The sequence below is a fragment of the Lipotes vexillifer genome, unplaced genomic scaffold, assembly GCF_000442215.2.
Source record: "Lipotes vexillifer unplaced genomic scaffold, Lipotes_vexillifer_v1.1 scaffold220, whole genome shotgun sequence".
NCBI lineage: Eukaryota > Metazoa > Chordata > Mammalia > Artiodactyla > Lipotidae > Lipotes > Lipotes vexillifer.
In genome coordinates this window covers 715160-739752 of record NW_006781423.1, presented here as the reverse complement: position 1 = coordinate 739752, position 24593 = coordinate 715160, and the positions used below count along the sequence as shown (strand labels likewise).

Below are 24593 nucleotides of genomic sequence, written 5' to 3'. Positions count from 1 at the left end.
AAGGTGATACCTCATTGTAGTTTTGATCTGCATTTCTCTAATGATTAGTAACATTGAGCATCTTTTCATGTGTTTGTTGGCAATCTGTATATCTTCTGTGGAGAAATGTCTATTTAGGTCTTCTTTCCATTTCTGGATTGGGTTGTTTGTTTTTTTGATACTGAGCTACATGAGCTGCTTGTATATTTTGGAGATCAATCCTTTGTCAGTGGCTTCGTTTGCAAGTATTTTCTCCCATTCTGAGGTTGTCTTTTTGTCTTGTTTATGGTTTCCTTTGCTTTGCAAAAGCTTTTAAGTTTCATTAGGTCCCATTTGTTTATTTTTGTTTTTATTTCCGTTTCTCTAGGAGGTAGCCAAAAAAGGATCTTGCTGTGATTTATGTCATAGTGTGTTCTGCCTATGTATTCCTCTAAGAGTTTTATAGTGTCTGGCCTTACATTTAGGTCTTTAATCCATTTTGAGTTTATTTTTGTGTATGGTTTTAGGGAGTGTTCTCATTTCATTCTTTTACATGTAGCTGTCCAGTTTTCCCAGCACCACTTATTGAAGTGGCTGTCTTTCCTCCATTGTATATTCTTGCCTCCTTTATCAAGATAAGGTGACCATATGTTCTTGGGTTTCTCTGGGCTTTCTATTCTGTTCCATAGATCTATATTTCTGTTTTTGTGCCAGTACCATACTGTCTTGATTACTGTAGCTTTGTAGTATAGTCCGAAGTCAGAGTGCCTGATTCCTCCAGCTCTGTTTTTCTTTATCAGGATTGCTTTGGCTATTCAGGGTCTTTTGTGTTTCCATATAGATTGTGAAATTTGTGTTCTACTTCTGTGAAAAATGCCAGTGGTAGTTTGATAGGGATTGCATTGAATCTGTAGATTGCTTTGGGTAGTATAGTCATTTTCACAGTATTGATTCTTCCAATCCAAGAACATGGTACATCTCTCTGTCTGTTTGTATCATCTTTAATTTCTTCCATCAGCGTCTTATAGTTTTCTGCATATAGGTCTTTTGTCTCCTTAGGTAGGTTTATTCCTAGGTATTTTATTCTTTCTGTTGCAATGGTAAATGGGAGTGTTTCCTTAATTTCTCTTTCAGATTTTTCATCATTAGTGTATAGGAATGCAAGGCATTTCTGTGCATTAATTTTGTATCCTGCTACTTTACCAGATTCATTGATTAGCTCTAGTAGGTTTCTGGTAGTGTCTTTAGGATTCTCTATGTAGAGTATCATGTCATCTGCAAACAGTGACAGTTTTACTTCTTCTTTTCCAATTTGGATTCATTTTACTTGTTTTTCTTCTCTGATTGCTGTTGCTAAAACTTCCAAAACTCTGTTGAATAATAGTGGTGAGAGTGTGCAACCTTTTCTTGTTCCTGATCTTAGTAGAAATGGATACAGTTTTTCACCACTGAGAACGATGTTGGCTGTGGGTTTGTCATATACGGCCTTTATTATGTTGAGGTAAGTTCCCTCTATGCCTACTTTCTGGAGAGTTTTTACCATACATGGGTGTTGAATTTTGTCGAAAGCTTTTTCTGCATCTATTGAGATGATCATATGGTTTTTCTCCTTCAGTTTGTTAATATGGTTTATCACATTGATTGATTTGCGTATATTGAAGAATCCTTGCATTCCTTGGATAAGCCCCACTTGATCATGGTGTATGATTCTTTTAATGTGCTGTTGGATTCTGTTTGCTAGTATTTTGTTGAGGATTTTTGCATCTATGTTAATCAGTAATATTGGCCTGTAGTTTTCTTTTTTTGTGACATCTTTGGTTTTGGTATCAGGGTGCTGGTGGCCTCGTAGACTGACTTTGGGAGTGTTCCTCCCTCTTCTGTATTTTGAAAGATTTTGAGAAGGATAGGAGTTATCTCTTCTCTAAATGTTTGATAGAATTCATCTGTGAATCCATCTGTTCCTAGGCTTTTGTTTGTAGGAAGATTTTTAATCACAGTTTCAATTTCAGTGGTTGTGATTGATTTGTTTATATCTTCTTTTTCTTCCTGGTTTAGTCTTGGGAGGTTGTGATTTTCTAAGAATTTGCCCATTTCTTCCAGGTTGTCCATTTTATTGGCATAGAGTTGCCTGTAGTAATCTCTCATGATCCTTTGTATTTCTGCAGTGTCAGTTGTTACTTCTCCTTTTTCATTCATAATTCTACTGATTTGAGTCTTCTCTCTTTTTTTCTTGATTAGTCTGGCCAGTGGCTTATCAATTTTGTTTATCTTCTCAAAGAAGCAGCTTTTAGTTTTATTGATCTTTTCTATCATTTCTTTCATTTCTTTTTCATTTATTTCTGATCTGATCTTCATGATTTCTTTCCTTCTGCTCACTTTGGGGTTTGTTTTTCTTTCTCTAATTGCTTTAGGTGTAAGGTTAGGTTGTTTATTTGAGATGTTTCTTGTTTCATCAGGTAAGATTTTATTGCTATAAACTTCCCTCTTAGAACTGCTTTTGCTGCATCCCATTGGTTTTGGATCATCGTGTAGTCATTGTCATTTGTTTCTAGGTATTTTTTTATTTCCTCTTTGATTTCTTCAGTGATCTCTTTCTTGCTTAGTAGTGTATTGCTTAGCCTCCACGTGTTTGTATTTTTTTCAGATATTTTTCCTGTAATTGATATCTAGTCTCATAGCGTTGTGGTCGGTAAAGACACTTGATACAATTTCAATTTTCTTAAATTTGCCAAGGCTTGACTTGTGACCCAAGATATGATCTATCCTAGAGAATGTTTCCATGAGCACTTTTAAAAACGTGTATTCTGTTGTTTTTGGCTGGAATGTCCTATAAATATCAATTAAGTCCATCTTGTTTAATGTTTCATTTAAAGCTTGTGTTTCCTTATTTATTTTCATTTTGGATGATCTGTCCATTGGTGAAAATGGGTTGTTAAAGTCCCCCACTATTATTGTGTTACTGTCTATTTCCCCTTTTCTGGCTGTTAGCATTTGCCTTATGTATTGAGGTGCTCCTATGTTAGGTACATAAATATTTACAATTGTTATATCTTCTTCTTGGATTGATTCCTTGATCATTATGTAGTGTCCTTTGTCTCTTGTAATAGTTTTTTTTTTGTTTTTTTGTTTTATTGTTTTTTTGGCGATATGCGGGCCTCTCACTGTTGCGGCCTCTCCCATTGCGGAGCACAGGCTCCGGACGCGCAGGCCCAGCGGCCATGGCTCACGGGCCTAGCCGCTCCCCGGCATGTGGGATCCTCCCAGACCGGGGCACGAACCCACGTCCCCTGCATCAGCAGGCAGACTCTCAACCACTGCGCCACCAGGGAAGCCCTCTTGTAATAGTTTTTAGTTTAAGGTCTATTTTGTCTGATATGAGAATTGCTACTCCAGCTTTCACTTGATTTCCATTTGCATGGAATATCTTTTTCCATGCCCTCACTTTCAGTCTGTATGTGTCTCTAGGTCTGAAGTGTGTCTCCTGTAGGCAGCATTTCTACAGGTCTTTTTTTGTATCCATTCAGCCAGTCCTTTTCTTTTGGTTGTAGCATTTAATCCATTTACATTTAAGGTAATTATTGATGTATATCTTCCTATTACCACTTTCTAATTGTTTGGGGTTTGCTATTGTAGGTCTTTTCCTTCTCTGTGTTTCCTGCCTAGAGAAGTTCCTTTAGCATTTGTTGTAAAGCTGGTTTGGTAGTGCTGAGTTCTCGTAGCCTTTGCTTGTCTGTAAGGTTTTTTATTTTTCATTCGAATCTGAATGAGATCCTTGCTGGGTAGAGTCATCTTGGTTGTAGGTTTTTCCCTTTCACCACTTTAAATATGTCCTGCCATTCCCTTCTGGCTTGCAGATTTTCTGCTGAGAAATCATCTGTTAACCTTATGGGAATTCCCTTATATACAATTTGTTGCTTTTCCCTTGCTGCTTTTATTATTTTTCCTTTGTATTTATTTTTTGATCGTTTGATTAATACGTGTCTTGGCATGTTTCTCCTTGGATTTATCCTCTATGGGACCCTCTGTGCTTCCTGTTCTTGATTGCCTGTTTCCTTTCCCATATTAGGAAAGTTTTCAGCTATAATATCTTCAAATATTTTCTCAGTCCCTTTCTTTTTCTCTTCTTCTTTTGGAACCCTATAATTTGAATGTTGGTGCATTTAATGTTGTCCCAGAGGTCTCTGAGACTGTCCTGAAATCTTTTCATTTTTTTTTCTTTATTTGCTGTGCAGCAGTTATTTCCACTATTTTATCTTCCAGGTCACATGTCCGTTCTTCTGCCTCAGTTTTTCTGCTATTGATTCCTTCTAGAGAATTTTAAATTTCATTTTATGTGTTGTTCCTCATTGTTTCTTTGCTCTTTAGTTCTTCTAGGTCCTTGTTAAGCATTTCTTGTATTTTCTCCATTCTATTTCCAAGATTTTGGATCAACTTTACTATCATTACTCTGAATTCTTTTTCAGGTAGACAGCCTATTTCCTCTTCATTTGTTTGGTCTGGTGAGTTTTTACCTTGCTCCTTCATCTGCTGTGTATTTCTGTGTCTTCTCATTTTAGTTAACTTACTGCATTTGGGGTCTCCTTTTCGCAGGCTGCAGGTTCATATTTCCCATTGTTTTTTGTGTTTGCCCCCAGTGGGTAAGGTTGGTTCAGTGGGTTACGTAGGCTTCCTGGTGGAGGGGACTGGTGCCTGTGTTCCAGTGGATGAGGCTGGATTTTTGTCTTCCTGGAGGCAGGGCCTGGCATGCAGGTTCTTAACCACTGCGCCACCTGGGAAGTCCAAGAGCAGCTTTTAAAAATATCTTCTTTGTTCACATAAAGTATACACTTTTAGCATTCTGATTATATGTACAGCCAATTCTAGAAATTTCTTTGTCTATATATACATAAAAATAGGTTTTTAATAAATGCATATTGAACTGAATTTTTAAAACTCTATTAAAATAGTTATATATACAAAGTATATTTTTCATATATCCCATTTATAAAGTAGAGATACATTCTATACCAAGAGCTTCAAGTATTACCAATTTCTATGGAAGCAGAACCTGGAGTATCAGTTCACATGTACAAGTGCCATTTTAAAAAAGCATATATGAAATTTTTTAGCCCGTAAATTTCAGAAAAGTGTAATTCTCTATATACCAAAATATATGGTTGTATGTTTAATTTTAAAACTTTCTTCTTTATCGTTGTCTTCCTGAAGTATAAACAGATTAAAAAATAATTCCTTTTTGGAAATAAGAAGTACTGAGTCCTTACTAGATGGTAGGCAGTCTCCTATGTGCTTTTACGTGATTTCATTTCATCCTCATAGTAGCCGCCTGAGATAGGTAGTATATCTGTTTCTCAGATGTGGAAGAGGCACCCTATGCTCAGAGAGGAGAGATGGATAGTTCAGATCTACCCAGCTAGTAAAGATGGATTAAACCCAGGGTTCTGCCTGACCCAACGCTCCCTCCAGAATGGTGAACTCACTTGATCCCCTTTACCATGGCTCAGATTCATTATGAACATAGGTGCAGGCTCAAACTTGTCTCTGCTTTTGAGGTTCCAATAGTTGTTATACTTCTTTGTTATACTTCTTTGTGGCTAGTTGCTACTGTGAATCATATCAGGTATTCAGATGAGAATGAAGTTTGGCTTCCTCTCTGTGTCACTGTGAGAGGAAATGCCCAAGACTTGGCATCCAGTACCATGATCAAACCCTTGTCTCTCGTTGCTTTGTGTATCCCAACATTTCTCTGCTGATGTCTCACCTGTGGTTTTCCTACTTAAGCCATGGACGGGAAATCCTGGCATAGCTGCTTCCCACAAGTCAAGGCACAGAGACACTGTCACCAAGAGCAGGCTTTAAGGTTCAAAGTGATTTGGGATTCAAAGACCCATAGAGCAAGGAGATGCAAAATGAGATGGAGGTTTTGGGCATGGGCCCTCAAGATGGAGAAATCCACACCATAAGGCCTACAAATTAGTTTCAGGTGGGTGGTGACTATTTTGGGACCCAACAGACAGTGGGAAAACTGAGCTCTCCTGTTGCTCATTGAAGCCATTCCATTCTTCAAGTCTGAGACCTACTGAGGTAAAGCCACCAGGTACTTGTTTGGACTCTGTTTGTTCCTGGCTCAGGAAACAACCCAGAGCTTTCTTCCAGTACTCAGCTCTCTTTTGTGGTGTATGAAAAGGAAGAGGTTGTGGGAGTTCCCAGGGGACTTTGATGTCATTTGGGGCTGGGGTTGAGGGCTTTGCATTAGGCTCCTGGTTACCTTATGGTGTGTTTCATGTCTAGCCCTCATCCATCCAGGAACAAAGGACCTCGTATTGCAAGCCATAACCTATGGGTCTGGAAGTTTCTTAAGTTATAAAGAAATATTTATTACTTCAAAGAGGGGAAATGAAAATGGGGGAAAAAAGACACTGTAAAAAAAGAGTGTGGCTGGTCTTTCCCTCAGAGGAGGAAAGGAAGAAGGGAGAGTTGTGCTACATTGACCACTGAAAATCATAAAATCACCCTATTTGAGCCAGCAGTGCAAATGGACACTCTATAAACACACCACCAAGGCTCAGGAAAAATCAGTCTGCGGACAAGGAAGAATTCTTATTAAAATGGAAAACATGTTTTACTCTTCTGCTCCCCATTTTAAGAAAAGGCCTCTGCCATTAGATGTTGTACCCTGCTCTGACACTGAGGACACTTTTTCTGGAGCTTTATCCCCTTCAGAACCTGATAAAAAGCTGGAGAAATACACACAGAAGGTTGTACGGTCCAGCACCAGATTCTAATAATGCAACAACCATCCAACACCAGGGAAGACTGGAGATAATTCTCAATAGAAATTAAGAGTAATGTTGAGCTATAGGAAATAAAAGTAGAATTACTACATCAAATAATTTCAATATGGAAAATAAGTTCTCCAGGTCATTCCCCAATCTCTGAGGTGTTTTCTTTTATATTAAAGGATTTCCAGGGACAAAACATCCATAGTTTACTGTGAAAGACTGTTTCTTTGTTAATTAGTCTAGCCATCTAGGTATACTTCTTACAGATAACCGAATTTTCCTGTGAATTTTCATTGTTGGCTTATTCTTCAGCCATGGATAGGGTATATGTGCTTGAGGCACCAAAAGAATAAGAATAAACAGTTTGGCAGCTTCTAATCTCAGAAGCAACAGAATTTTCAATAGCTTCTCTCCCATGGCATAGTTCAAAAGCTAAGTGAGAGGTTCTGATAAAAACTTTAAGGGAGAGATAAGGAGATAGGGAAGGATAATTAGCTATGCCAGTTGAGAACAAAGTATTAGCAAGGTGATACTCTTGTCCACGTCTCTCACTTTGGAGATAGGGAGGTATTGTCTACCTATGCTGTAGTTTACTGTCTCCAGAGATGGTCTATGTGAGTGATCTTTTTGAGAAATTTAAAGAAAGATTCAAGTGACAAGCAATTGGTTGACATAAAAAGTCTCATAAAAAGATGGGAAGCTCAGTAGCTGAAAGTTATCTTCTTTCCAGCTAATTTTGACTTTTGATGTGACTGTGGCTATCTTTCTGTGCCTATTCCATGTTTTTTCCCATTGTAAAGGAGAAGAGAGCTCTTACTTTATGAATGGTGAGCTATTTGAGAAGTAGAAAAATAGTGTGACACGTGCCTTGATAGCCCACTGGAAATAATGGTTCGTACATGTATGTGCTTATGCCTAGGTTTGTTTCAGTAGACCAGGAGTGGCCACAGCAATTTTCATTTTCTTGACATCTGATGGCCTGGTGCCTGGGGAACATCAGCGGCCAACAGTGACCCTTTACCTGACCGATATCAGTGGAAACAACCACTCTCTTGGTGAGTCTGTCAGTTATCCCTTTAGGACCACTAGAGGACAATCCATTAGACCCAGGAATCAGCTTGATGTCTGTCTCTGATATTGTTTGAGACCTTGCTTACATCATACAGCTATTGAGAAGATAAAATGAATACTAGATATGGAAACTTGGTACTACATGAAAGGCTTAAAATATTATTCATCTCCTTGTTTCTCTTCAGGAAGCTATGAACTGTCATGCCAGCATAACCCACTGGTTATCAATGTAACCCATCACTCGAACGTCCTCTTCCACCATACCACCTCAGTGCTGCTGAATTTCTCATCCCCACTGGTGGGCATCTCAGCAGTGGCTCTAAGGACATCCTCCATCATAAGTCCTTCAGCTTCCAACAACTGCATCCCAGAGCACGAGGGGCAAAATCATCAGGGACAGAGGTACAAAGTCCCCTTTCTTCCTTTTTTCTTTCTCTTTGTTGTGATGTGTTGCTATCATTTTCATACATGCTATTGTATATATAGTGGGTGCTTGTTCACTAACTAAAAATGGGTCTAAGAACTTCTAAAAAGACTTAAGAAGCAAGCAAAGAACAATTCATAGAAGGCACACTTGCGTTTTACATTTTGCTCTTCTTTCCTTAGCCAAGAATAATGTTTATGTAAATATTTATCATCTTTAAGGTCATAAAATCTTTTTTACATATAAAACCACTGCCTTCCCGTCAACATTGTTATGTAAACTGCCAAAAATTCTCTGCCAAAAACTCAATGTTCCCTAAGCAATGTATATTTTTTCACTTGTTCCCACCTGGACAGTGTATATAGCAAGTTTAACAATTAGTTTCTAAGGCATGTCATATAATCAATTAGATTTACATATGGAAATCAGGACTACGTTAGCTATATGTGCCCTTCTGTGGACATCTGTAATTGTCATCTAGATAGCATTTCCTGGACTCTCAGCTCCTGCTAGTAAGGAACTGTTCTTCATAGCATTGGTATGCCCAAGGTTGGCCCTGATGGGGCAAGGAGCAAGCCAAACACAGTAATCTGTGCTGCACTTGGGCTGGACTCATTCTTTGAATGGTCTAATCAGTTGAGCGGCACTGTAGGTAACAGGGTTTGTTCCCTCAAGGAGTGTAGTGTCAGGCAATTGGGATCCTGGTCACAAAAGTTGGAGTTGCAGGCAGCACTCCATCACCAAGGAGGGGACTCTGACACCACCTTGCCCAACCTAGGTATCCCAGAAACCCAACCTTGATTAGGGAATAAGTGTAGACAGTACTAATATAGTATATTAGTTGTCTTTTGCTGTGTAGCAAATTATAGCAAAATTTAGTGGCTTATCACGGTTTCTGTCAGAGAGGAATCTGGGTGCAACTCAGCTAGGTGCCTCTGGCTTAGAGTCTCTTATGAGTCTCTTATCAGCTGTGGGCTAAGCGTGCAGTAACCTCAAGGCTCGAGTGGAGCTGGAGAATTCACTTCCAAGTTCACTCACGTGGCTGTGGCAAGCCTTGGGAGATCTGTATCCAAACTCACTCACATAGGTGCTGGCAGTGGGCACACTCACACAGGCATGGCTCAGTTCCTTGCCATGTGGGCGTCTCCATAAGGTGCCTGAGTGTCCTTATGACATGGCGGCTAATAATCCAAAAAATAGAGAGAACCAGAGAGGATGAGTACATGAGAGTCTGCCCAGAAAGGAAGCCAGTCTTTTTATAACATAATGTTGGAATTGACAGCCCATTACTTCTGGTATATTCTGTTGATTAGAAATGAGTCAGTCAGTCCAGCCCATACTCAAGAGGAGGGATGTGCATCAAGGCACGAGTCATTAGGTGCCATTTATCACATGCAGTAATAGTTAATCAAGCAGTAACTATGTGTCAGACATTGTTGTAAGTGCTAGGAAGGGATAGGGTCTAGGTAATGGACATTGCAACACTAGCTAGTTCATCTGCAACTTTTAAGTCTCCTTAGTGAGCAAAAGTCTTCAAATATTAATGTAAGAATGTAGACTATTAAAATAGCATTTTTAACTAGAATTATTGCCTCTGTCTCATGTGTTTTCCAATTATTTTCTTTATTGGTTCTACCTCTGGCCTCAAGCCATACAGAATTTCTTTCAGGTCCCTGAAACATGTGTTCTTGTTGAGCTCCATGTCTTTGCACACAATGTTCCTACTTTCTTGAATGCTGTCCAGTACTTCTTCCCTTCAACTCACACTTGACCATCATGATTCACCTTCGTCTATGAATTTTTGGCAAACTCCCTCCCTGTTTCCATAGGACATTGCACACAACCCATGCTTTACAAAAGCAGCTATCACGTAAATAGACCTATTTATTTACTTGTTGTTCTTTCCCACTCTGAGCTCCCTGCAGTAGGAATTCTGCTCAGTATCTCTAGGTACCTACTAAAGGCCCTGGCACATAAGAGGTGTCAGAAACTGTGCATTGAGTGACAGTTACAGATTTTATCTCTAAATCTTCCACGGGACAGAACTGAACAAGCAAAGCAAAAAGGAAGTCACAACCTCTGTAGACCCCAAGGGACAAGAATTCCCCTCACAACAACAGCTGTGAAGTTTTGACAAAGAAGTTGATTAATTATGATCACTGCTGCTAGTTCCTCACTTATTGTCATTTGGCACTGTGGGAAAAACAAGTTTTATACGCATGCATGCAAACCAGTAGAAATAAGATATGATTCTCCAGTTTACACAGAGTGTATCTGGAATGCACGAGAATTTCCAAACCACATGTGACTGACAGGAGCCATGCAAATTGTCTCTTCCTTTTTGGCCAGAAAATCAGTGCAATATAGTAAATTTTGATACACAGGGAACCTAATAGATCCCACGTATTTTCTTTGTGGACAGATTTAAAATCTAAATCCCTGTGTATTCTCAAAGAGTAGAAGTCTTTTAGCATCTTTGTATCAATCACAGTTGTAAATGTAGATAGATCATAATATGAAACCCTCAAATTCTGGGCATAGTGAGAGGGATTCCTGGCTACCTCCTTCTTACCCCTTATGACCTGAATTACATTAATACTCAAATGGGCAAGGGAGAGCTGACAGATGCCTGGCAGTAGAAGATGTGTTATCCATTTTGTATTTAACCGTTAATGACCAATGGTCTGTCCTTCTACAACACTTTATCCTTAAACCATCCTGACTGACCCACAGAATCTCAGCTGAAGGCCAGTAAACCTAAGTCTCGCTCTCCAGTGACATTCATGATCCTTACCTTGGACCATTTGGCTTTGATCTTTCTCTTCATCTTGTTTCCCATTCTGCTATGATGGCTACCCAGTTTATGACCCTTTGGGCTTAGTCTACTGATAATGAATGCCTTAGTCCTGAAAACCAACTTTAGTGTTCTTGGTTTTGGTCACCAGTGCCCAGTAAGAGCTGAATTCATTCTTACTCTCTGGCTATTTCCTGCTCTAGCCACCTTGGGGAAAGGTCCTGCATAACCTTCCACAGTATCCCATGAGTTGGAGTGTCAGGCAGATCCCCAACCATTCCAGGATTGTGTTGATGGCTTTGGAAAGTGGGAACCATCTTTTTGATTAATACAGTGGGATTTTGAATGCGTCCGAGATACAATCCTGGCACTGATAGGTTAATTTTCCTAAATGAGTGGATTAGCTTGCAGATAATCAGGGCTCATGTTATCTACTTTGGAAATTCACAAGGTCAAGTCCAGAAGAATTTACTAATAGGCAAGAATTGCTGATGGGCATGTGTTTCTCCTACAACAGGATTCTGTTTTTTCAGTCACATGAATACAATGAAAACGTTAGTTGCAACTTCTCTGACCCTACCTGATGGTATATCCATCAGATACCCCAGTGTTGAATCTTCTGAAGAAGAATATTATCGCCTTTTTCAGGACATAGCCTGATAGCAATGGTTGAAACTTCTGATTACTAATTTCTTTTCAGCATTTGTACTTTCCTTTTATTGATTTTTCTATCTACCTGCTCTTGTAAAAGGTTGAGAATACAGTATAAACTTCCAGACAATTGTGCTTCTTTCAATTTTTCCTTGTATTTCAAATAGTTCTGGCTTTTTATAATTACATAATTAGGTGTATAAATGCTGTGACTGTTTTATTTTTATTAGGATCAAAGCTCTTGCCAACCCTTTTGCCCCTTTAAAAGGTTAAGGCTTTGATTATGCTTTGTCTGGAATTAAAATTTCCATCCCTGCTTTCCTTTTGTTTGTATTTGTTTGATAAATGTTTGCCTCTGTTTTATTTTTAACCTTTCTCTGTCTTCACTGCCAGTGAGGCCAGGGCACATTGCTTTACTGCACTGTTTACAAAGACAGTAGGATTTCACTGTGTAAAACTACTCCAAGCTTTTATTCTGAAATTTTATCTCATGGTCCTCAAGCCTGTAGTATTCTTTAGGACTCTGTAGCATTTTCACCTTTGGGACAGTGGTCTCCCAGGATTCAATGGCCTTTGCCAATGGTTCTCCCTTCTCCCCACTTGCTTCTACCTCACCCCACCAAGACCCTTATACTTCCTGACCGGAAATCTTGAAATGAGTAAAGAAAGGGTACTGATGAGGACTGATGGATAGAGGACAGAACTGGGACCCCTGAAAAGTAGTACCCAGCTTTCTGGTCTTTACAGGGGCCAGGGAATGAAGAAAGAGTGACCTGCTTCCCTCTTTTCTTTTAGTATTGGCTCTATTCTTTATTTGCTTCGCTTTTTTCAGAAAACAAAACAAGAAATGCATGTTTTGGCTTCCGGTGATATTTCTCAATTCAACTCCAATACATTTTGAAATCAGGAGAAAAATCCTCAGAGTCCAGCTATCCACCTTGGCTTCTGGTATTGATAAGAGTTTTCATATTTTTCTGTATTGTTGGTATTTAAGTGGGAAACAGGGAGAAATTACCTCAGAGTATTCTTGTGAGATTACCTGAGAATGATCCATGTGGAGTTTGTAGCACATTCAAACACCAGGTGGGAGGACAGCCCAAGCAGTTTCCACACCATTTCCCATCTTTATCATTTTTACCATCCTCCTTTTACAAGTTGTGACAGTTATCAATCAACTTATTGCTTCTCACCTCTAAATCCACCCTTATCACCCTAACTCATAGTACTAGAGCAGGATTTCATTGATATTTATCCTTTGCTGACTGGCACAGTGTTAACTTTTGTCAACAGAGGGTTCTGGAAACACGCTGTAGGAGAAAGGGTCTTCTCTTCCTGGTTTTGATGTACTTTCTTCTCTCTGGCTGCTGTGATGGGCTCAGCAGTGGTGTGCAGGACACCTGTGGTCAAGTACAGCAGGAGTTTGGGTTCCCAGTTGGCTCTTCACAACAATAGCCAAAGATGATAGCTTGGTAATTGGTAATTGTGATCCCACTGCGTGTCATTGATTATTAGCATCCCGTTTCCCATTGACAAGTAGCTCAGCATTGTACTCAAGCCCAAAGGCACAACCAAACAGATTCCCAAATTCTATCTTTGTGACTCTATCTCCTACTACCATTTCCAGTTCCATTGTTTCAGTCAGTAAATCAGGACACAGTAATTAGAATAGAGGAAGATTAATATAAATAACTATTAACTAGTAACAGAGGATTAACTACTAAATGGTAAAGAGAACCCTAACATAGAAGAATGGTAGATAAAGGGAGCAATCATTACTTTTAGGGATGAGGGAAGAGTATCCAGAGAAGAGTACCTGACCCCCTCCAAGGCTGTGATTTTGATCTCATTGGAGAGGGTGGAGCAGTGACACACTGGGCGACAGAGAAGTTTGCTGAGGTTTCATAGGTTGAGACTGGCAATCAAGAAACCACCCACTGGGGTGCTGATCAAAGCTCATTAAGAAGCTGTCTGTTGAGGTGCTATTAGGACTTTATGGAAAGCTGTCATTGGGGTGCTGCTCAAACTTTCTGGGAGGTCACCTACTGGGCACTGATGAAACTTGATGGGAAGCCACCCATTGGGGTGCTGCTGAAACTTTGTGGGAAGTCATTCACTGGGGTACCTTTGCTGGGAAGCCAGCTGCAGTGCTGGTAGAACTGCTGGGACATGCAGGGTGTCACTGAAACTCATTAGGAGGTGAGCACCACTAGACCGAGGCTGTGTTGGACATCAAAGAGCTGCAGAATCAAGAAGAAAAAGCACATAGGAATCAAGAAGAAACACCCCTTCCTCCTGCAGTGTCTCTCCAGTTACGTCTACTGGGAAAACATGACATCGTGCTAAATGCCAAAGAGCAATATGTGCATGGTCCATCTCTAGTATCACCAAGCAGGGCAATGAAGGTGGAGATTTGGAGCTGAGAGGGAATAAGCTGATAACTGGCAGAAAATATCTTGTCAAATAACCATGAAGAAACCCCTTCTCTCTGCCTTGTATGTTCCAGATTAAGATTTTCTTTAAGTTCCTGGCTTTAATACTAAGACCAATTTTCAATATAACTTTTAAGTAGACCGACCTAACTGGAAATGCATATTTTCTTTTTTTAATGCTTTGAACTTATTTTAAGTCCAAGGCAACATAAAGTATAAATATCTCTTTAGCTCATTCAGTATAAGTACACATTCTGATTGAGAGGGAAAACAAGTAATAGGTACTCATAAATATAAAACTATAGTGGGTTCTGAGGTTTACCTTAAACTATAGGTTATCAAAGCCAAGTATTGTAATATAAAATTGAATAGGACATTAATCTTTTAAAATGAATATCCATGTGAAAACCTGAGTTATTTCTTCTCTCTCTCTCTTGTTCTCACATTCTTTCTCACTCACTGTATATAGTCATGCTTTGATCCTTCTTATCTTTGTGGATAATTGAGAGTTGGGTTGTGTAAAAATTTATGTCTAAAACAGTGAATATGTGTGTGTGTATACACATTGTATATACATTGCCGTATTTTATTTCACATAGAAGAAAGGCTTCTGAAAAATTTAATGTAGACTGATTTGTAAAACTAATTATTCTATATGGTGTGTGTGTGTGTGTGTGTGTGTGTGTGTGTGTGTGTGTGTGTGTGTGTGTAGTAGAAAGAGGCAGACTACTCATCATTCAAAAAATATTTATTAAGTGCCTACAATATGCCAGGAATCACTTTTCAGCTGAGGAAACTGAGACTCAGTGTGTACAAATTCACCTTATTTAAAACTAGCAAAACTAAGAGTAGTATCAAAGTAATTTGTTTTTAGTAAAGAAAGTTTTCATTATATGAACGAAAAGCTGTTTTAGAAACATACTCATGTGGCACAGAGGTAGAGAACAAACGTGTGGACACCAAGGAGGAAAAGTGGCGGGGGGGGGGGGGGGTGGTGAATTGGGAGATTGGGATTGACATATATACACTAATATGTGTAAAATAGATAACTAATAAGAACCTGCTGTATAGCACAGGGAACTCCACTTTGCTGTACAGTAGAAACTAACACAACATTGTAAAACAACTATACCTCAACAACAACAACAAAATTAATTAATTAATTAATTATTTTTAAAAAGAAATATACTCATGTCTATTACTCTCCAAGAAATCCTTCCACCCTCCCTCAAACTGTTATTTGGATTGCGGTAAGAAGATTTTAACTGGCCCTGGAATAATTAAAGAGCACCTGTATTTTAGATATGTTTATGCAAATGGCATATTTATTTTGAGGAATCCATGAAACCAAGAAATGTAGATGTGGGCTCCAAGTAATGCAGGTGATCTGGTGATATTTGATGGAGTAGGTAATAAATGGTGGAATTGCAAGGATATTTTGGACTTTTGGAAAAGTTCAGGAAATGAATTATCTAGTGGGGCAATTTTATGGGCAGAATCCAGGGGATTTGGGGTCATTAGAAAAAGAGAAATTTTGCCCCAGCTCCTATGCGGTCCTAGCCCAGACATAAAGAATCTTATTCCTCGAGGAGAGAAAATCAGAAAAGAAATATTCCATTCTCTTGGAGATTAGAAGTACAGGTAAGCCAGAAGGAAGACTACAATTTAAAGCCTGGTTTGTGTATGTATTAGTTTTCTGCAGCTTAAGCCAATATACATTTATACTCTCACAGTTTCTGAAATTCAAGATTTTAGGCCAGGCTTAACTGGGTCCTCTGTAGGCATTTGGTCCCAAAATGCTGCCAGACTGAGGGCCTGTTTCCTGCTGGATGTTGCACAGATGCTGTCCTCAGTTCCTTACCCCATAGCCATCTCCATGGGGCAGCTCACACTTGGCAATTTGTTTCTTCAAAGCCACAAAGAGAGAGTCTCTCAGCAAGAGTACCCTTCAATCTTAGGTTGTGTACTCAGAAGTGACATTGTCACCTTTGCCATATTCATTTGGTTAGAAGTAAGTCACTGGTCCCACCCGCACTCAAGCTGAGAGAATTACACAGGTTGTGGATTCTAAGAGGCTGGAATAATGTCCACCAAAATATGTTAGGCTGGACTAGTTGACTGTGTGCCTAGACCTTGGAGTTACAAGGATCTCACTGCATGTGTCTCATGGCCTGATAGAGCCACACACTGTACTGATGTAGTTTCAACTTACTAGGCAGCTTGGGTCACAAGGGACATGTGAGGAATTTGCATGCAGGAAAAAAGCATGAGGGAAGAACAATGATTCCCAAAGTAAGGTCTTTCTTATAGGGATTCCCCAGTTCTTGGTAGGTGGATTATCTAAACAGCCTTTTACCTCTCAATACTACATTATCTAGGTCCACCACATCCATTTTATGACTGATCCATTTCCACATTTTATTCCCAAGTTCATTTTCCCTTTTTCCTAAGCCTGAGCCACCTTCTCAATAGCTCAACAAGAATTGTTACAGTGTTCATTAAAGTGAAAAACAATCAGTACTATCAATTGGGTTTCCTAGAAAATCATAAAATTATTTTTTAAATCTAAAAATAAAAAAGTGGTTATTATTTAAATGATCTGCATTCTGACTCTTTTCATAATGTAGGACAATTGAGGGTTAATTTATTTAGCAGTTTGGGTCTAGTGAAATGTGGTTATATATGTGTAAGTGTGTGTGTGTATGTATTTTATTTTACACAAGGCAATCTTTTGGAGAAGATTAATATGCATTGAATTATATAACTAAATTTTAAAATGATTTAACTTTTTAAATGATTTTGCCATTCAGAAAGGCATTATTTTTTAAGTAAAATATAAATATTTTTGTAAACAGCAGTGTCATCCCCAGATTTTCTCTTCTCTTTCTTTCCTTTTATCTTTTCTGCATAAATCTGGATTTTCCTCTTTACTTAAAGCAAACTGAGCATGAGCACATAAAGTCTGAGTCAAGAGGAAATAATGAACACACACATTGTGCTCTCGTATGATTGTATATTCAAGGCAACAGCTCTTAAGCAGAATTTATCTTTTGCATTAAAAACATTTACTATTAGGCTGTTACTGTGGACATCAGTGAGAGTTCAGCCTCCAACTCTTTTATACTTGACATAGTGCCTGACATAATTAACATACCTGCCATGTTTTGTTAATCATGCTTGTGTAAAGAAAAGAATCAGGTAATTAAAAATGAGTAGGGACTTCCCTGGTGGCACAGTGGTTAAGAATCTGCCTGCCAATGAAGAGGACATGGATTTGATCCCTGGTCAGGGAAGATCCCACATGCCTCAGAGCAACTAAGCCCATGCGCCACAACTACCGAGCCTGTGCTCCACAACTACTGAAGCCCGAGCGCCTAGAGCCCATGCTCCACAACAAGAGAAGACACCGCAATGAGAAGCCCACGCACCGCAACAAAGAGTAGCCCCCGCTCGCCACAACTAGAGAATGCCCACGCACAGCAACGAAGACCCAACGCAGCCAAAAATAAATAAATAAATAAATTTATTTTTTAAAATGTGTAATCAAAGAATAGTGTATAGCTGATTTGGTTTGAAGTGCCTCAGGATGCACAGAGGCCTACAAATTTGTGTACATGTATATTAGTTTAGTCACTTTTGTTTTCTCTGTGGAGCCTCTGTTCTTCAGATTCTGTTTCCTGAAGCAGGGACTGTAAAAAAATAAATAATTCAGGGAGAAAAGCCAACAGTCAGCCACCACCAAATAACTCATATCTTTCCATTTGCGATTTACAAACTTCGGTAACACGCAGGGTTAATGCTATCTCAGGCTGGTTCCCCTCAGCTGCCTTGCCTCTTCAGATCCCCCCTTTGAATGACATTGCTGTGCTGTGACACAAAAGATATCTTTAGCCTTAGAAAGCTAATCTTGAAAAGGTGGATCTGCTGACCAAGAAGATAGCACCTTCATCAGTAAGTCAAGTATACAGGATTTCTGGGTCACCCTCCACTGTCCGTGGAGAATTCACTGCAGACATGGGATTTGGGTTGGGGAGTGGAGGGATGTGGTAGAAAGGAAAGCACCTTTTCCATAGAATTCACTTCTATGACTTTTATAACCCCCAGAGAATTTCTGGGAGCAAGTGGCTGTGTTTTCCATTTGGAAGATGTTGGGACTCCTCGGGTGTAAAAATGTTTCTTCTTGGTTGCACCAGAGATGACTGGTAGAGCTGGGGCTAGATTATAAGGCCTCTGAGCCTGAGTCCAGGGGCATGCAGCCAGAGCACAGCTCAGTGCCTTGGCATTCCATCCCTGCTGTAATCAGTTTGTGAGCCTGGTCTTGGTAACAGGATCATTCCCTCTCTATTATCCGTCATTCTGCTTCATGCTTCATTATTCCCTGGAACCCTCATTGCTGCTGCTTTACCAATTCCTATCGCGCTTCAATTATTTGGAGCTCAGATTTAAAATGCCAACACTTTCCCTTCCTTCTCTTCCTGGATTGGGCCCCTATACCTTGCCAGGCTTCTCTGTTCCCTACTCAGTCCTATGTAAAACATTTCAATCACCACCCTTTTGATAGCCTCACAAAGTAAAGGGCTTCTTCCTTTCTTGTGCTAGGGGCTACAGGTTAAAGCATCTATTTATCCTTTGGCTCTTCATCTTTTATATTTAGCATAGGGTTTCCTTTTAATGTTCCAGGATGATGTGAAGTGTTCTCTCTTGCTGCTGGGAAGGGCCGTATAGAAATGAAATATGTATTGCATTTCTATTCATTTGATTATCTTCTCCCCCAAAGCAGTTTAGCAAATTAGCATTGAATCTGTTTTTGCTTCTTAAGCAAGAAAAGAATTATAGCTGCTCAATTGTTCCCTAGGTTTCTTGCTCAACTTCCTTTTCCCAGAATGATTTGTCCATAAAATAAGAGGGAAGAAGGAGAATCCACTGGCGAGGATTCTGGTTCTCCTGGCCGATGATGGATGGCCTGGTGAAAGACAGATCTGCTTTGGGAGGCACAGTGAGCTGTTTGAGTCTTTTCAACTGTTTACTCTCATGGGGTTATAGAGGAAGAATGGAAAGGTCATGGACCTGGTCTCATTTAGGGGTTTATTGGGGCACGGCTAGACTACTCTAGAAATAGCCTTTATTAAAATATTACGTTGTCTGAGATGGTTCCTTTATTAAAATATTACGTTGTCTGAGATGGTGGGATACATTCTTAGAACCAGTTGGGTGGCAGCTTTCAGGTTTCAGATTTCAGGGCTACAGGCACAGACGTCTTAGGAAGACTTGGGGTTGGAGTCTACCGCTAAGGCTGGTTTCAAAACAGTGACTTCACAACACTAATTCCCAACGCCTTATCACAGTGTCTGAAAGTCCACAATTAGGAATTATTTTGTTCAAGTCCTGATAATCTCCAGCGGTCTCTTTAAAATAGTCAATAACCATTTAATAGAAATAGAAATGTCTTAAGTCGTTATCAACTGTTTATGCCAGAAGTATTCTCCTATGAACCTTGCCAATTCAAAAGTGTACCAGAGCCCTGCTGAAATGCAACCTAGTGTAGGTAACTGGAAGTTTGGGGGAGTATGAGAAGCGGGAAAATTTGTGCTGAAAAGAGAAATGAGTTTAAAATATCACCTGCTTCCCAATTTTTCTCAGGGCTGGCCCTGTGCTTATGGTCTGTATTAACGGCAGCTGGTGGAGAAAGCACAGAAAATAAAAACAAGCCAGTATTTCCAGGGTTCTGTCGTCATGCCAGCCTGCCAAATAGACAGACACTGTCGACGGATTTGACCCTAAGTTCTGGTTGCAAGGACTCTCGGGCCATGGTTCGGTGTAGCCATAACTGTGGAGACAGAGGAAGCCTGGCAATTAGAATGGCAGCAAGCCCGATGCCCAGACCCCTGCCTCTCACATTTGGCCGCATCACCTAGTCTCACCACATGATTTTAGGACAGTCCCTTCCCTTCTTTGGGCCTTCATTTCTCCATAAGCAAATGAGCCATTGATGTTGCAAGGCTTGGGAATGCTAGGAAGAACAAAAGGACAGAAGAGAGTAATATTCCAAATCTGATGTCAACCAAGGACTGATAAATTCCTGAATTACGAGATGATGGGAACAATGTGAAGCTTCTGTTGGGGAGTCCAGAAACTTTATGGGGAAAGGAAGCCAAGGGGGAGAGAGAGTCCCAGAGGGGCCCAACATGTGTTTTATATTCTACTTCTATATGTGAATTTGGGGCTCATTCAAGGTGCTGGCTTGCGACTCCTCAAGACCTCAGTTAACGCGTAGCTTGTATATAGCCACACAGGAGCCATGCTACCCTTTCTTCCTGCCTTGTAAGTACTGTTCTAGGAATGCCACAGATGGAAGCTCGTGCCCATTAAACTGTTTTGGTTTTTTTTTGCAGGCATATTTTTTTATTAGTTACCTATTTTATACATATTAGTGTATACATGTCAATCCCAGTCTCCCAGTTCATCCCACCACCACCCCCACCTCCCCATGCCCATTAAACTTTATTCTCAGGATTATGTTGTTCCCTCACTTAACTCCACCTGTTTCACAATTCCCCAGCCTTGGCCTACGAATATGGCTGGGGAAGTGTCACTCCTGAATTAAAAGTTTAGTTGATGCCCCGGGAAGAATAGTGGGGTGGGCAGGGGGAGTCAGCAGCGCAGTCATTTGGGGGCTCCAGTGATCACTCCTCATTAGGAAATGCCTCACGTGGAAATGGTTACTGCCTTCGCAAACTGGAAAAAAAGTTTATTATATATATTCTATATAGTCATAATATTTGTTTTTATTGTTGTTTTTTCTGATGAGTGATTATGTTTCCTTGGTGCTGTGCTAGGGCACACATTCTCTGCCGGTGAGCCAGAAATTGTTTTGACTCCTTCTTTGGTGTTCCACATATTTTATAATCTACATTAAAATCGTCAGTTCTGAAACTTGGTGAGACAGGGATTTTGAAAGGGAGTGCTTTTGGCTGTGTGATGTAAATCTGTTTTTCTTTAGAGGAAGAGGGGGCATTTGGATGGGACTTCTAGTGTTACAGTCAGGCATGGTAAAAAACCATGCCCTGAAATAGAAATGAGTGAAGCAAATTATTACTAGTCCTGGGACCACCAGAGTCCAGTCCTGAACTTATGAATAGGTCACATTTGAGGAAGAGATGGACATCTCCTGACAGAGATGTTTTCAGGGGCCAACTTGGGGGCAAAGACTTCAATAGAGGGGCAGAGAAAACCTCCACTTTCCCAGGATACAGGAAGGAAGGAGAAGTCTGCTTAGTGCAGTAATTCATTTCTTTGTCATGTGATGGAAAAATCAGAATTATTACTGAGATTCCTCTGTTTCTATCAGATGAGACTCTTCAGAGGAGAAGAATTTGAATTAATTTTCCCTTCTTGGTCAGTATGACCTTTCAGTAAAACCCCCCAAAGTACCAGCTTCGTTCTGCCCAAGAAGGCTGTTGGAAATGTGCTTGACATTTAATCTGGTTCTTGTCCTACAAAGCAAAGATGGAGCCAGTAGTGAGGAGGAAGTAGAATGGGGAGCCAGAATGGTGGCCATATGTTTTTGTATTTGTTTGGAGAAACAGCAAAGCTCTCTAAGGATGGATGTTATTATTATTATTTGGTTTTGCTGGTTGGTGGTGGGAAGATTAACGAGGACTCCATCTCTTCCAGTCCACTCTACTTTCTGTACGTATTATTTCCGTCTGCTGCCAAACCCAGAGCATACATTTCTCCTTAGCCCATATACCCTCTTATGTCAATAAGAATTGGTAAAACAAAGTGGAGGAATGGAGAGAAATCTGATCCTCTTTCACTATGTAACCTTCAAAGGGTTGTTTCTACAGAAACCACTGGGATTGCTATTTGGTCAATGGTGGCATTTCTTGGATAAATGAATTGCAATATTTTGTTTAACTAAACAACTTAAATGTTAGGACATTAAGCAAAAACTTACACTAGGAAAGAAAGATTGTGAGCAACTCTTTTTTTGGGTTCTCTACCACATCCTGCCCATTCATGGGTTTTCTGTACTCCCACCCCAGTAGCACCATCACCTCATCTAGAAAGTTAAATACCATGTTAAAGCTGGAAGGGACCCTTGAGAGAACCTAGTTTAACCCCATCACTTTACAGATTTGCAGACAAAAGGCCAGAGTGGTTAAGAGACTTACCCAATGTCATAGAGCTAAGCAGAGACAAGCCAAGACCTGAGCCCAAGTCACATTGGCCTTGATCTATACGGAAAAGAGTCAACATCGATATTTGATGATAGACTTAGAGGCACACCATGCTATTTCTCAAAAAGTATGATACAGTTGCCAGAAAGTTTCTCCTAAACTAATCTAGATTCCAGATATCAAGTTGGATGCCTGAGGGAGGGTGGGACGTTGACTTTAGAAAAGTTCACGAGCTGATGTCAACCTGATTTTGAGTTTAATCTAAAGCTTGATTAAATGTTTCTTTGTTATTATATTGTAGTCTGAGTGTGGTAGGAAGTTGTGGAATATCCCATAATTTCTTTTGGGCTCAATTTCCTCATCTCTAAAATGAGGAGTTAGGGTTGAATTATCTTTAAGGTCCATTTTAGTTTTAACAAACTGTGGTTCCTCTAAGATCATTCTTAAAGGTCTTCCCCACCCTCCATCTGTCACATGCAAGAAATGGGATCTTTAGTGCATAACTTGCATCAGCTCTTACATGGGAGAAATAAGGCTTCACTATTGATTCTGAATAGTAGAATAGTGTCATAGCCTTCTGAAATTCCTCCAGGATGGCACAGACCCTCAGGGGAACCTTACACCAAAGCTGTGAGGAAGCTGTGGACAGAACAGCCAGGACTTCACCCATTCCTTAGGAACTACCCAGCTTCCCAAATGTGGACCTTGGCTGGAAGTGAAGCCAGCTTCACTCTAGTGGCCTCAAGCAATGGAAAAATTTTAAATGTGCCTGATTTGGCATGCCCTGGGGCACAGCTCATGGTAAGTTTGTTAGTGAGTCTGCCTGCTGTCTCTGCTGAGAATGATGTCTGCTTTCTGATGTTAGCCTTACTCTGTTCCTCACCAATCACTGGAAGGTAGGGGAAGACTTGGGGGACTATCATCAAATATCGATGTTGACTCTTTTCCGTATAGGTTCTTTAAATTTGTTAGTCAGAATTTAAGATCCCCACCCCTACTGAATTTTCTTCAGTTCTCAGTGGCAGGGAGAGGAAATGGTGATTTTGTCTAGGTTTTTAGAGTGCTACTTTGCTCTGTGTTCTGTCTGGAAAGCATTGGAGGTATCTTTCTGGCATATCTCTTTTGCCTTCCCAAATCCTATTAATTTATTGAGGTCAAATCGTATCCAGTGATAAAACTTTCTCTGGAACAGCCATGGATTTATAATCGGTACCACATGATTTAATTATTTTCTCTCTTCAGCCGTATTGAAAGATTCTTCAGAATGGGGGAAATGTTTTATACTTTTGATCTGTCTTATGACTCCCACGTGATAATTTGTGCTGAAAACATTAAAGCATAATGATGAAACAGTGGAACGAGTTTCTCCTTCTGGAATCAGCATTTGTTTTTTTATAGTCTTGGCCTATTGAATTTGTTGACATATCTTTCAGGTTACACATACCCAGATCTTTATGGTGCTGGGTTTCACTCCTGGTAAGCATGAAAAACTTTGAAACTTAAAATAAAATCACTGCTGTGAGGATCCCACCACAAACCTACAGAATCAAAATCTCCAGGGGACAGAGCCTGGGTATCTATATTTTTTAAATGCTGCCTCTAAGTGAGTTAAATATACAACTGTGGTTGACAAAGTCTGCCTTGTGGCAGATGAGGGCCATTCTTTTATGGAACTCTGCCAACAGAGGTTTCCCAAGGCATCATGCAGAGGCCCAAACGAAAAGGAAGCACACACATCATTTTGGTAGGACGGTGCTACGAGTGTGCCTGGGTGTCCCCAAGCAGGTTATATGCAAGAAGATAGCCCAGGGATAACATACATTTTGAAAAGGGATTTCTCTATTGAAAGCATTTTTTTAAATCCTCAAACATAATGGCTTCCGGAAGTGAGGACAAGAAGGGAGAGAGTAGAGGCTTATTGGGGAAATGGAGAGACAAAGAGCAAAGCTAGAATGATGGGTAAGGTGACCATCTACATAATGTGACCTCTAACAGCCTACTGACTGAAAATTCTATCATGAAAAACTCATTCCTTTGCCTTCAAACTTTGTCTCCTGTTAAAATGGAAATACCTGTGAATCACATCTGACTGGCTGCATCATATCCTTACCCGAGAACACATTGTGATGGGGTGTGGGGAAAGGTCTGGAAAAAGATGGGTGGAAGGGTTCGAGAAGTGGTTGCCAAAGGAAGAAACACGCTTAGCAGGGCATCGTGCAGACAATGGCAGCTGGATAAAAATTGCCAATTTGATTTTCTCTCATTTAAAAGAAAACTGCTCAAAACTGAGACCAACCGTTTAATATT

General features: G+C 40.0%; 1 protein-coding gene across 1 annotated transcript in view; it reads left to right on the top strand.

Annotated features, from left to right (window-relative positions):
* PAPPA2 (pappalysin 2) overlaps positions 1-24593 on the top strand; it is a 288812-nt gene that overhangs the window by 179751 nt on the left and 84468 nt on the right. The window contains exons 12-13 of the mRNA XM_007454744.1: positions 7657-7792; positions 7994-8210. Coding sequence (XP_007454806.1) covers positions 7657-7792; positions 7994-8210 — 353 coding nt within the window. The remainder of the gene's footprint in view (positions 1-7656; positions 7793-7993; positions 8211-24593) is intronic.